Genomic DNA, 12,913 nt, shown 5'->3' on the forward strand with positions numbered 1-12,913 from the left:
CAAAGCCAAGGAAATCGCCCGAACGATTAATGTATCGTTATTAACTATGTGTTGAATTTATTTCTATCTTGGTGTGAATTTCGAATTATTTTTTTCCCCGTTTACTAAACCAGGAGTTTTAAAATTAAGGATGGCCGAATGTTAGCGCCCTTTTCACTATATATTTTAAACCTATACCTATCTACCGAACTATTTGATAAGTACGGTTTTAACGTGGAAGAAAGAGGAAGGGCGCGAGTTAGTTTTTAAAAAGGACGAAGTCGCGGCAACTTGTATTATTTTCTAGCTGTTAAAATTGTGGTTAACATTAAAAAATTTAAATCAAATGCGTCGTTTACTATAATTATACACGTCAGCCATCGACCACGAACAACGAAGAGTCTACTCTTCTAGGAATAAGCTGTTATATTTACAGAAACGTCTTGGCATCCCCTGCTTCAAACACTTTCATGTAATTTGAACAGGGGTTTTTTTCTCTCAGTGTAGATGTTAGCTCTTGTCAAATGGTCCTATCTCCACCTCCGACTTCGGTCAGGTAGGGGCTGGATACTGAGTTTCGGCCCAGGCTAACGGAGAGGGTTCGTGCAAACTGGCCGCCTCGGCGGATTGGGTAGCCTGCTGTGGGGCTGAGGGCCTCCTTAGGAGGGCACGGCGGTCCTGTTTCCCGGCCTTTTGGACTCCCACCGGGATCTCCGGTGCCATTTGTGAAAGGTTACTTGGACTGCTGTGTGCTCGCCGTTCCCCTTTAGGAGCTCTTTCCAAAGGGTTTGACTCTCTACCTCTGTAGGTGAGGTGTCGGCCGGAGTTGCTACAGCATCCATTCTTACTCCCACTGCTGTGAGCGAAGTGGGGATTGGTCCACCCATTGCTGCTCCTTCTGCTGGGTTGAGTGACTTGCATCGAAGGTGCGACCATCAGTTGTGGGGTACAGCTACCCATTCTGGATTGGTCACCTGTCCGGGCTTGGGGACGCTGGCGTAGGGCACTATGATGATAGGCCTCCGGTGGTATGGTCTCTGTTACTTGGTACACTGGGCTATAAACTCTGACACACTGACCTTTAAACCTGAGGTCTATTAATCTTCTCGCCTATCAGGGTTAAAATAGGTGTCGAGGACGACTAGATGCAAGCACAGACCTATTAGATAAAAAACTAATAGGAAAAGTCAATAGCTATATGAGCCAGATTGTGGTTTCAAAAAGAGTGCCACGCCTCATGACCCCCTAAATGTGTAATACTGTATTTCAAAACGATGAATAGGGTGAAATGCTTTGGCACATTGGCCAGCAAGGTCGCCAGATCTTTCGTAATTTAAATCGCCATTAACTCCTCGATTTTTCAGCGGTGTTTATTGCATTAAACACCAGATTAACAAATTTCTGACTTTCATAAAGTTATACTACTCTCCCAATGGAATTCAAAAAAGTTATTTTAGCTTGCCCAACTTGTCACTTTTTCAAATCGTATTTTGTCAGTGAAAAAGACGTGTATTTTTTCGCGCCACCGCTATTTGTACGTTTGCGGTGACGCTCTACAACTTTCTCATTGACAATTTTCTCGTAGCACCTAGCGGTTAAAATTAAAATTTTCAAAAAACGTGAAACTATTTTTCGATTTAGATGCAATTTTGAAGGAAATAGTAAAATGGTAGAACGTATAATGTACAGTACAAATTTAAAATTTCTAGAAAACATAGTATAGTATAGTACAGTGCATTATTGCATATTTTAAACTCATGTATTACCAAATGATTTTGCGTTATACCTAAGTAATATTGGAAATATAGGGGGAAATACTTTTAAAATTCGATTTAGGAAAGACAGAGGGAACATAGGAGGGAACTAGGGGAATTCTGAGGCAAGAGCGAAGGTGGAATTCCAGGCGAAAGTGAAGAGGGAACGGTGCGGGGAGGACGACGACGTTTACTCGCATTGCCCGAACGGGGAACTCACCGATGGTCGAGCCGATGGCTTGACGTTGTTTATGCCTCGGAGTATGCGTACAACAAATTCCGACAACAACTGAGACAACAACCCAACATCTCCCATTTTATGGAAAAAATACAAATGGGTTAGTTTCCTACGCACAGTCTCTTTATTACATTTAAAACCCTGAACCTTTTTCTTCTTTGCGGCTTTGCTTTTTCTCGAAATTATTAATTTAGCAGGTTTAAAGCAGAAAGTTCGAGGCGAGAAGGTTCGAGTTCCTGAGAATAATAACTAGTTAATCAGAAAAATGCCCCGGACGCGGCCTCCAATATTTAATACATAGCATTTTGATAATATTTTTTACTACTGTTATTACCAAGAATGTAATAATTTATATTTAAGAACAATGATTAATTCGCTATAATCGGCGGGCACGTTGAACGTTTTACCTCCCGTCGCGTAGGGGGGAGGGTGGGGAGAAAACGTCACCAGCGTTTGATTCCATCGCGTCGAGTGATGCAAATATTACCCACCAATGAAATACCAGGACATTTTGATTTATTTTAAGCGGCGGAGCGTACTGAGGGGACCAACGGGTGGATTCAAAGAAACGCTAAAAACATAGACATTCTCCCTAGGTATAAATAAATACATTCTTGGTATTACCAAGAAGGTATATATGTATAAGAACGTTGAACAAAAGGCATCGCTTGGGCCATGATGCAATCGGTTTCAGAATAACTCCGCCCTAAAATCCGCAACGCGCGCTTTAACTAGAAACGGTTTTAACATTAAGCGAGTGCCGCACGCGGTTTTTTGGGCAAAGTTATTCGATAACCGATTGAATCATGGCACCAGGCGCTGAGGCGCCAATTTGATCGTTCAACGTTCTTATACATATATGCGTTCTTGGTATTACCAATAAAAACTTCTAGAACTGCGTTATATCGTAAATTCCTTTCAGAAATTGTAGTATAGTGTAATACTGTGTAGTAGCTGTAATTCCGCGTAGTTGTGTGTATTACAATGTGTAATATATGGCAGTACGGTGTAATAATTGGAAATACAATTAATATTCACTAATACCTGTAGTACAAGTAATATTTATGTAGTACAAAGTAATCTGTAGTCTGGTGTACACTAAAAAACCTTGTTGTTACCCCCTCGCGGTGACGTCTCTGTTCTTCCCGTCTGGTTAGGGGGGTAAGGGGGTGCATAATTGTCTAGACATATTCATCGCCCGATTTTTAGACGTAAGCTACCACCGCCCTCACCCCTTCGTCACTTTCGTTCTCCTGTTGTAAATTTAAAATCAAACCGCTTACGTCTCGTAAGGTGGAAATTGGCAAAGCAAACAAATAACCGTTTGATTAAGTTAGAGAGTTGAAATAATCAATGGCGGAATCTGGCAACGAGGGGTATATTATTCCGCAAAAACAGAAGAAAATACCAGCCCTACTTGATGATCCAGGATCTGCCTAACCAAATTGTTCCAAACCAAAGGTTAAGAAGCTTTTCCAGGATACATGGCTCCAGATGGACTTTTGTAATGGTTGGTTGCAAGCTTTAAAAAAGGAGCCGACAAAAGCGCTTTGCACTGCATGCAATATGAAGATAGCCTGTGGGAAGAGTGAGCTGGAGCGACACGCTAAAACGGCAAAGCACATTCAGAATCCCAAATGTGTTGCAAATAACCCAAGCCTGTTCGCAAGTTTGAAAAAGTGAAAGATGTCAGATGAAGAAAATCTGTTAAAAACGCCATCTATTGGTTAACTATTGGAAAAACGGGTTCTTATTAACAATGCAATTCCCTCCGAGGTTTTTACGAAATTAAATCAATTGTAGTATCCAAATAACGGTTTTGACAAAAAGAAACTACACAAAGTTGAAAATGAGACACATGAAATAACTAGTGACACCTTAACTTGAAATTTTGATCACGGATCCTTTCGCGTAGGTCTAAGTATTTAGTCTTTATTATTATGGAGTGGAATATACTCTGGGTTTATCATGAATGTGTTAAAAATATTCCACTTAACTTCCTATAAGGGAAACTCCATTGCATAAGAAACTGGTATTTCTCCACATTTTTTGTGCATACCTACAATCGGGAAAAATGTTTATTTCGGAAATGTTATGAGAAAAAGATAACATATTGAAAGTTAATCAGTCTGTTTCTGAACATACTCAAAATACGGATTTGCGTGATACTAATGAAAACCAGTTTCGCGGAGAACAAGAATCAACAGATTTACCTACTTCAACAGACCAATTGTTTGAAGAAGAATCCCTATCCGGCATACCTCCGGACTGTGAGAGCTCTTCAATTACCTATTTTCTTGACTTGGATGTTGAACGGAATGCAATTTCGGTATATATTGTGTTGAATTCTATCCCACCAAACAATTGAAGCCCAAAAATTATAACCTCTAATAGGTCTCTGTGAAAAACGATGAACATTCATATTTCAAAGATGACTCAATTAATCGTACTTCCCAAATAAACTCATACTTCAGTGTAAAGAATAGCAACTTGTCAAATTATTTTGTTGAAATAGAGGACATTTTGGTAAGACTGAATATCCTTTAAAAAACATACCAGTAACTATAGTATGGACTTACCCGAGGTGTAACACACCGATTTTGTTAAAACTCGGGGGTTAAGTAGGCCTTAAAGGGATACTTCCACAAAAAACCGTCGATAGTGAACCAAGGGTGATTTCATATATAATATAGTTTTTAATTACTAATTTATATGCCTATAGTAATTAATTAAAATTACGTTAAAATAATTTTTAATTGTTTTACTTGTAACGGTGAGAGTGTAGTCTGGCCACACTGCAGCAACTCCACTGACGTCCCAGGCGTTACAATTTTCATTGGCTGTCAAAATATTTTACTTTCGGAGGACCGCTTAGTAGGTTTTCCCTCACTGGTTGTCTGCTGTAAGTGGCAGGGTTTGCGCGAGGTATTAAACAGTATTATCAGAAGTTTCTAATAAACCGAAGCAGGTTTTGAGGTTATAGAAATTGTCTAATACCAATTGTAGTTCGGAATCATTCAATTCAGAACTAAGCAGTAACGATTCGGTTCAGTCTTTTGTGATTTATGAACTTGAAATTGAGGATGAAGATGTGTTAGGGCTTAGTGATGAAGCAGATGAGGATGAAGCCGATGAAGTATTTGGAATACAGCCTTATCAGTTTGAGCCTTTGCTTCCTGATGAGCAACAGAATAAAAATATTAATGAAAATCAAGGTGAAGATGACCAACAAGACGCTGGACAACATCGACTACATAACACAAATTGGTGAGTAATTTCAATGAATATTCCTTTTTCAAACTGAGACCACTAAAAATGCTAGAAAAATATAGTTTGTCCATTATATTAGTCTCGGGAACATTAATAGTTAAATTTGAACTAGCAATGAATTTTTCTTATTTTCCTAATAGGTGCAACTGTGGAAATTGCTTTGTCATGCCCACGATTGAAGAAAGCTTTTGTTGTCGGGATTTTCCACCAAATCCCAAAGTTATACAAAAGATTGGTGACTATCAATGTATTATAGAAACAGAACCTTTTGAAGATATTTTGAGGCGTAATATACTAGAAATATTGTTTGATGAGTTTATAGAAAATAATTTTCAACCTGATCCAAATAACGTAAACAAGTTAGTAACTATACATTACTATATGAAATACCATTTATTAATATTACTAATATATTATTATATTGGTAGTACCTTCAGGTTTATTGTTTAAAAACTCTACACACGACGGATATACAGGAAATTTGGTGGTAGAGTTCGACGACCTATTCCTAGCTGTGTTAAAAATAAAGTTCGCAGATAATTCCCATCTGACAATTTTCTGGGTTTAGTGAAGCTAATATTAATAAAATTGATGTCATAACTTTATGGTATAAAATTTGCATATATAGTGAATTAATTTTTATACATTTTAGTTTTTAATAAAACATGCTTTTTAAAAAGACATTCTCTAATTCTTTAAATCTATAAATGGTATATACATATAATCAATCCAAAACTCTTGTACAATAAATTGTAATTAAGTAGGTTTTACAAATCTTCGTGCGGCATTGTAAGCCTGTACAGCTCCATCCTTGTCAGGATGCTTATATTTAGAAGACAAAGGCTTGGGCACAGGAGGTTGAGTGTCCAATGACTCTACGACCTTTTCGTAAGTTTTCTCAGCTTTCTCAAGTAGTTTTACGAACAATTTATCTATATATCTTTTGAATTTCAAATTTACCAATTAATACAACTTTTTATGAGTAGTTTTAAAATCATTATTAAAAATATGTTGTAATATCCATTATAGGTTTCACAGAGTATTCCCCCTTCTTAGCTATTGGGAAAAACACATTTCATTTGAGAGTACCATCAGTTTTTGTGGCCTGAACTTTTTCAGAGTTTTCATTGTAATGAAGAGCAGCTAATAACATTCTTTAACCAGAAATAAAATTAATTTTTTTAAAATACCATAGCAATAGGCATTTCAACAAAATCTATATAAAAAAGTAAACATAGAGTTTGGGATTGTGTGATTTTCCTGTAAACCACCAACCGATAGTTTATCTTTAGTACCTTCATGAAGCAGAGGCGGGGGTACAAGTTATGTATGATTTATAGAACTGACTGTTAGCTCCAATTACCTGGCTTGCATTCCCAGGTATGAATAATGAGCATTATTTGGTGCGAAATGAATTACAACTGAGTTAAAGGCTACAACACTTGATGTTTGCGTTTCTGGTGAAATTTGAACATCTTTTTTGTAACCATTGACCAGTTTTGTAAGTTTTTCAAACACTGAAGTTCCTACAGGGTAATAATTTTTCAATTATTAGAAAATTTTAACACAGAAGCCTACTAAATACCTGGAGTAAGCCAATCCCTGGTTTTGCTACTTTGTTCAAGGTTGCCATGGATACATTTTGGAAATGGTTCACCTTGTCCGGAATGATTATTCGTAACGTGACGAAGTACCGATAAATATTTAACTTGTATCAAATCTGGATTTCCATTACTAGATGTCACACTCCAAAACATAAGAGTTTGTATACTTTTATTCCACTGATTTAGAACAGAAAATTGCTTGGTTTTGGCCGCAGCATTAATTTTTTGTTTTAAAGCTAAAAAAATTAACTTTGTCTACATTCAAAATAAATTTTAAATTTATTTAAACTTACATTTAACCATATGCCAACAGTCGAAGATATGATTTATACTTGGATAATTGTTTTTTTTAAAAAGCTCGAACTTGAATATGTCTGTCAGTAACTTTGGAAGTAATATCCATTTAATTTTCAATCAAGTATGCAAGACCACGAGTCAATCCTTCCATTTCCATTGCAACACTGTTTTTGACATCATTGATCTAGGCCAAGTACCAAGTATTTAAGATTTAATAATAATAATAATCAGCTAGGCTAATAACCCACTGGGTGAAATTTACCAGATTAAGCCATTTTTCTGAAGAAAAAATATTAAACTTGCAATTTAAATATTTTCAGTGTGTGTTGTTAATAGGGAACTTTATTAACATCATACGTTAAAATTTTGTAATTGTAGGTTTTATACTTTTTCAAAAAGAAATGGCATGATCGAGCAAAACACCCTGTATAAAAACTTCTATCTCAATATCAACTATACCCTATTTCATAAGTAACAAACACCATTAGTATGACAATTGACAAAGATTACAGTGAAACATTTTCATAGTTTTTGTGCAATCATGGTTCAGCACCTACTGATTAAAACACTAGAGAATTACACCCAAGACGGAAATTAATTTTCTACTAGATTCGTAGAAAACTGCATGATTGACTAAAATTATGGATAAAACACTTTCCCGAAAGACTAATTTACTACTTATGTCAGTTGCGAGTCCAAGTTGGAGCTGGGCGAGATTGATATTGTCGGTGGAAAAGTTATATTGAAGCAATAGGCTGTGTCATACTTATCTTATTATGTTACTTATGCTAATACTCTTATCAAAAACCTAGACATTTATTAGGCATAACCATACTTACTTGCACAAGAACCAAATGGACTACCTTCTTGATAGAACTTTCAAGTAAACAAAACGTCCCGTATTTTGCACTGAACCCAGGTGAATCTGATCTAGAAATTAAAATAATTAATTTAATGTCTTGTAATTCAGAGTAGTAATATACACCACCTGGCATCTCTTCCAAGTTTTAATTTCTTTCCTCTTTGGGATTGCAAAATTAATGACTGCTCATCTTGAAAGATCAAAAAAAAGACCCATTCATACTGAACTAAAGCAGTGGGGTACCCAGAAAGGAGCCTGCACCCCTTTTGAACAGTTTTGAGTAATATTTTTAATCTTAAGATTCCTAGCGTTCCAGTAGCCGCCGCCCCCCTTAAATTAAATCCTGGGTGCACCACTGAGCAAAATAGAGTATACCAGTCAGTGACACACACAGGAGGTATCTGGAAGGCTCTGTTAATAAAAAGAAGTAATGTTATGTAGGGTGCACAATCCCCTGGTTGCGTAACTTATTTCAATTCAATAAATTATTCACTTCTCTAATAGTCTATAATAAATAACAGCGCTGAATCCTGATAAATGTACTTGTACAGAACATTTGTACTCGTGAAAAGTCAAACATTCGTAGTGCTTGTGAAGGATTTAGTCCAGAAAATAATATAGATGCTGCTAAAATAATATTTCCTATAGATTTTTGGCCAATTTAAGGTTGGCTTTGCCAAACATTTGATTGACCCTTTGTACAGACTGCCTCTACTTGCAATATTGATCCAAGTGCACGGTAATAAACATTGGAATCAAAACGGAAAGAGCTGTAGTATTGCACTTTCAAACACAAAGTATTTTTTCTCTTGATAACAGTTTTGTGGATCTAAAGTAAATATTCTGGCCCTGCAAGTGTGGAAAAATTATTATAAAATATAATACTTAAACCTCAGTTCAAAAACCAGGTATCTCAAATAAATTAATTTGACTAATGTTTTTTACAATTATACAAAAAAATTTAATTCAACAATACTTTTAAAAATTAATAACTTGGAAATTATTTTAAATATTTTCAGAACAAACTAAGACTGCTCTACACTTCTAAGCATTTCCTAATAAAAATGATAACAGTTTGTTGGAAAAACTTTCCGGGATATATAGTAAATTTTTTACAAAGTTAAGATAGGCTAGGATGATTAACACATTAATATTGTCCAAATACAACATCATCATCGTGTATCCAACATCAGTCCATAACTTTATAAAATTCTATGTACATAATATAGGGACAGAAGATTTGGATTGGTTTTCCAAAACAGCAATATGTATAAATCGATTTACCTTGTTTTGGAACTTAGGGAGCTATATCTAGATTTAACAAACTCCTTAACATCATCTTGTGGTAATTCTGAAGGAGTGTAAGTAGTGTCTAAAGGAATAATATATTATCCTTCATCAGGCTCCTCATCCAAAAAGTCTTTTACCTCCTGACTCGTTAAAAATTAAGAAGGTTGTGGAGAACCAAAATCTGTTAGACTAGCTTTATCACTCAGTGATTTGGTAGCTTGACACGCTAGTGGTTAAATTTTTATGTAATAAGTAAAACATTCTCATAGCCCAAAACAATACCTTCCTGTGTTATTTTTTCTGACAACACACTGGGTTGCACCGTCCTTATAATACCCAAACACTTTTGGATGAATTGTTTGAGTGGCAGTACCTTTGTGTCTAGTAGTGATACTTTCCTATTAAAAAAAATATCATTATTTTAAACTTAGTCATATATGGAGATGTAGATCACCTTACCTGAGTTTTCTGTTTTTTGAAAGGTGGTGTAGGTTTAGCAGTTGATGTTGAAGCTTGGGGGTCAAGTGGGACAGAATCATGTGGATTTTGTTCTAAATATGTAAATTTTGTGGGAATCGCTCCTCGTTTTAGCATGATTTTTATTTGAGACTGTAAAAGTGCTACTACTGAATGTTGTTTTTCAAAGCAGTCAGATGTAAAATGTTCTGAGCAAAGCCTCATATATGGCTTATATTCGAAGTTAGAAACACCCATATTTTTAATCCACTGTTTTCTTAGTTCTACATCTTTATTGAAGAAACAAAGAAACGCCTTTATTTGTGCTTTCATTCTTGCAAACAGGAGCTACACAGCGATTCGAGACAGACGACTGAGGCTTAGATGCCATAATATTATACCCGTCATACGAAATAATATAAATAAGACTCGTATTTGAAACTAACTCAGCAAATACACATTTAAAAAATATGAGACCCTAAAAACTATTACATGACAGTAAGTTATTATTATAACATTTTCAAGTGGAAATAACGTGAAATAACACCTGTCAACAACAGCGGGATGTGAAAACGGATGTTATTTCAGAAAGCAGAGTTAAAACTGCTATCTTAGTAATTTATAACACTTGCGCTAGTTTTAAGAATCTATCAGTTGTGGAGTTGAAAGATAAGTCAAATAGCAGAGGCTTAAGTTCATTCGTAATAAGACGAATATTACAGTGTTTTTCCCGGCTGAAGCTGGTAGAGTTTTTAAAGATGATGTTAAAGATATTCAAGGATTTGAACCTGCAATAAGCAAAGTCTATTTACCAGTGATCGAAGGAAATGCGTTATTTGATCCATTGATAAGAATTATATCAACTCAATCATGGTCTGCAAATCTAGAAGCGTTTGGAAGGAGTGCACAGAAAGTACCTAAAGTATCAACCTTGGTAAACAACATTTGGCAAGAGGAAAAAATTTGTTTGGAATGGTTGAGAAACTCTCTGCATATGATGATAACGCTGAAGGGGGCACGAAACTTTGTTATGGAATTACTAATGAAGAATCCAATTTTGTAAAAAAAAAGGGATTTATTAACCTGGCCAAACAAAGATTCTACCCAGGAGGGACTATTTTTTACGAGGCTCCAAATTGCAATTTACTCACACCAGTTGCAAAATGGACTAATATGCCATCATTTCCCTTTCGACGTTGCTGCAACTGTCAAGACTGGCTTAGGAGAAATTTAAAGAGAAAAATGGAGAAGTTGGATAAGGCTGAGATTGTACCAGAGAAGATTATAAAGTCATCTGATAGTAAATTAATGAAAAGTTTAGAAAATGTGCCAGAGGAAACATCAACGAAAAATACAAATATTACTGTCCCCAGCAATGTCAAATCTAAAACCGCAATTTGTATGTTAACTCCCAAAACTAGAAAGAAAAGATGTACTTTTATATGTAAAGAAAGAAGAAATCAGAAAATGGAAATCTTTCGAAGAAAAATTGCTAAGCTAGAAATTGCACTTTCAGAAGAACAAAGTAGTGAAATTGAGAAAGTTATTTCAACAATTGATACAAACCTTAAAGATGAATTTGAAAGTGTGCTCAATGATTCACTAAAAAGTAAAGCCTCGCTAAGTAGAATTTGGAAGAGATCGATTAGCTCGACATAAAGAAGATATTAAAATTTTCATAAAGATCAGAGATCAAATGGTTGGTTGGCTTTTGTACTGTACTTTGGTATGTGTTTTGATTTTCATTTTTTTTACAGTGACTGTTAATAGAGGTAACAAGTGGTCAATGATCATTTATCGTATTGTTCTAGCTGTCTATATCATAAGCCCAGCAGCTTATGAAGCCCTCGAGAGTTTTAAAATATTGAATTTGCCATGTGAGTCATCTTTAAAACATTTTACAAGCTACCCCTTTGAACAAGCTCGGCTCTCACACACATAACCTCACAGTAAAGTCTGTATGAAAAGAAGAAAATTGAACAAAAGCAGAAAGGGGAGAAAGAACCTCTAGGGCAAGGAGTTTGCATATTTTATAAAGTCCAAGTAATTGGGAAAGTCATGTGGAGCTCGAAATAATTGGTTTCGCTATGAGTGAGGAAGGTTTTTGTATGCTTGGAGATCTCTATGATGTAGTTTCTGGTACGAAAGAAACCGAAACATTCTTCAATTCTTGTGGCGTGATGTATCGTCAATTTTTGATGTTTTGGGACTATATTTTACCATCAGTAGTCCTGAAAATCGAAAACAACTTCATAGCTGTTTAATGAACACAATAAGATTATTTGAATTCCACGACTTCCATGTCAGGGCTTGCGTTTGTGATGGTGCGTCTACTTTTCTAAGTGTTATTAAATGTTCTATGGGCCATTCAAAGAAAGCATTCGGAATCTCGGATAATAAATCTCATGTTATTAATCCATCCTTCCCAAATCCATTTTGGCCTCCCAACAAAATTCATTGGATCATTTGTCCCTCACATCAGGTAAGTTAAATATAGGCTTCATGCTAGGAAAAAATATCACCTGGACACTAAATAAACGTATGGGAAATAGCACATGACTTAACTTTCTAGGCTGAAACTTTCAGCTGTTGTACAAGGACCGATTTGAATGAGCAGACACCTTGTATAGATTGAATTTTGAACTTGGCCGGTAGGCGGTGATACTTTTGCCAAAATTTTAAACTTGGCATGAAGCCTATAGAACGCAAATATTTAAGGTAATTACTGATATTTTTTCTAATTTTAGTTAAAAAACGTGATCAATGCACTGTTTTCTTCAAGAGATCCGCCATGGAAAAAGAGCTTTGAAACTCCAAGTGGTGTTCGTATTGGCTGGAAAGTGCTTGAGCTTCATTATGATCGAGAGGTGGAATTAATGAAACACGTAAAACCAAAACAAGTTCAAGGCCTCCAAAAGAGCTACATAGAGCGTGATTCTTGGACGAAACTTAATTGCAGAATCGCTAAAATAATTCAGGTTAGAAATGAAATAGTTCAAATTTTAAGTTGAAAAGCATATTAAAGGGGAATTCAAGAGACCCTCTCGTCGATTTGAAATACGTTATTCGGTCGTAATTTTGGCTTCACAACGAACGGCGACCGAATGGCGTATTTTAAATTGACCAGAGTTGTCTCTTGAACGACCCTTTAACAACAAGGTTG

The 12,913-nt window shown here is 35.8% G+C and overlaps 1 protein-coding gene across 1 annotated transcript; it reads right to left on the reverse strand.

The window, feature by feature from the left end:
• Positions 1–5,997: 5,997 nt before the first annotated feature.
• Positions 5,998–10,083, reverse strand: LOC149960534 (uncharacterized). Its single transcript, XM_090180550.1, has 7 exons — positions 9,754–10,083; positions 9,577–9,692; positions 7,982–8,072; positions 7,139–7,229; positions 6,827–7,081; positions 6,605–6,767; positions 5,998–6,181 (listed from the first exon to the last, which is right to left on the reverse strand). Exons 1-7 carry the CDS (start codon positions 10,081–10,083, stop codon positions 5,998–6,000), a joined length of 1,230 nt encoding a protein of 409 aa, XP_090036676.1.
• Between the last annotated feature and the right edge of the window lie 2,830 nt (positions 10,084–12,913).

The sequence above is a fragment of the Leiobunum rupestre genome, chromosome 1 (assembly GCF_980474605.1).
Source record: "Leiobunum rupestre chromosome 1, qqLeiRupe1.1.hap1, whole genome shotgun sequence".
Lineage (NCBI taxonomy): Eukaryota > Metazoa > Arthropoda > Arachnida > Opiliones > Sclerosomatidae > Leiobunum > Leiobunum rupestre.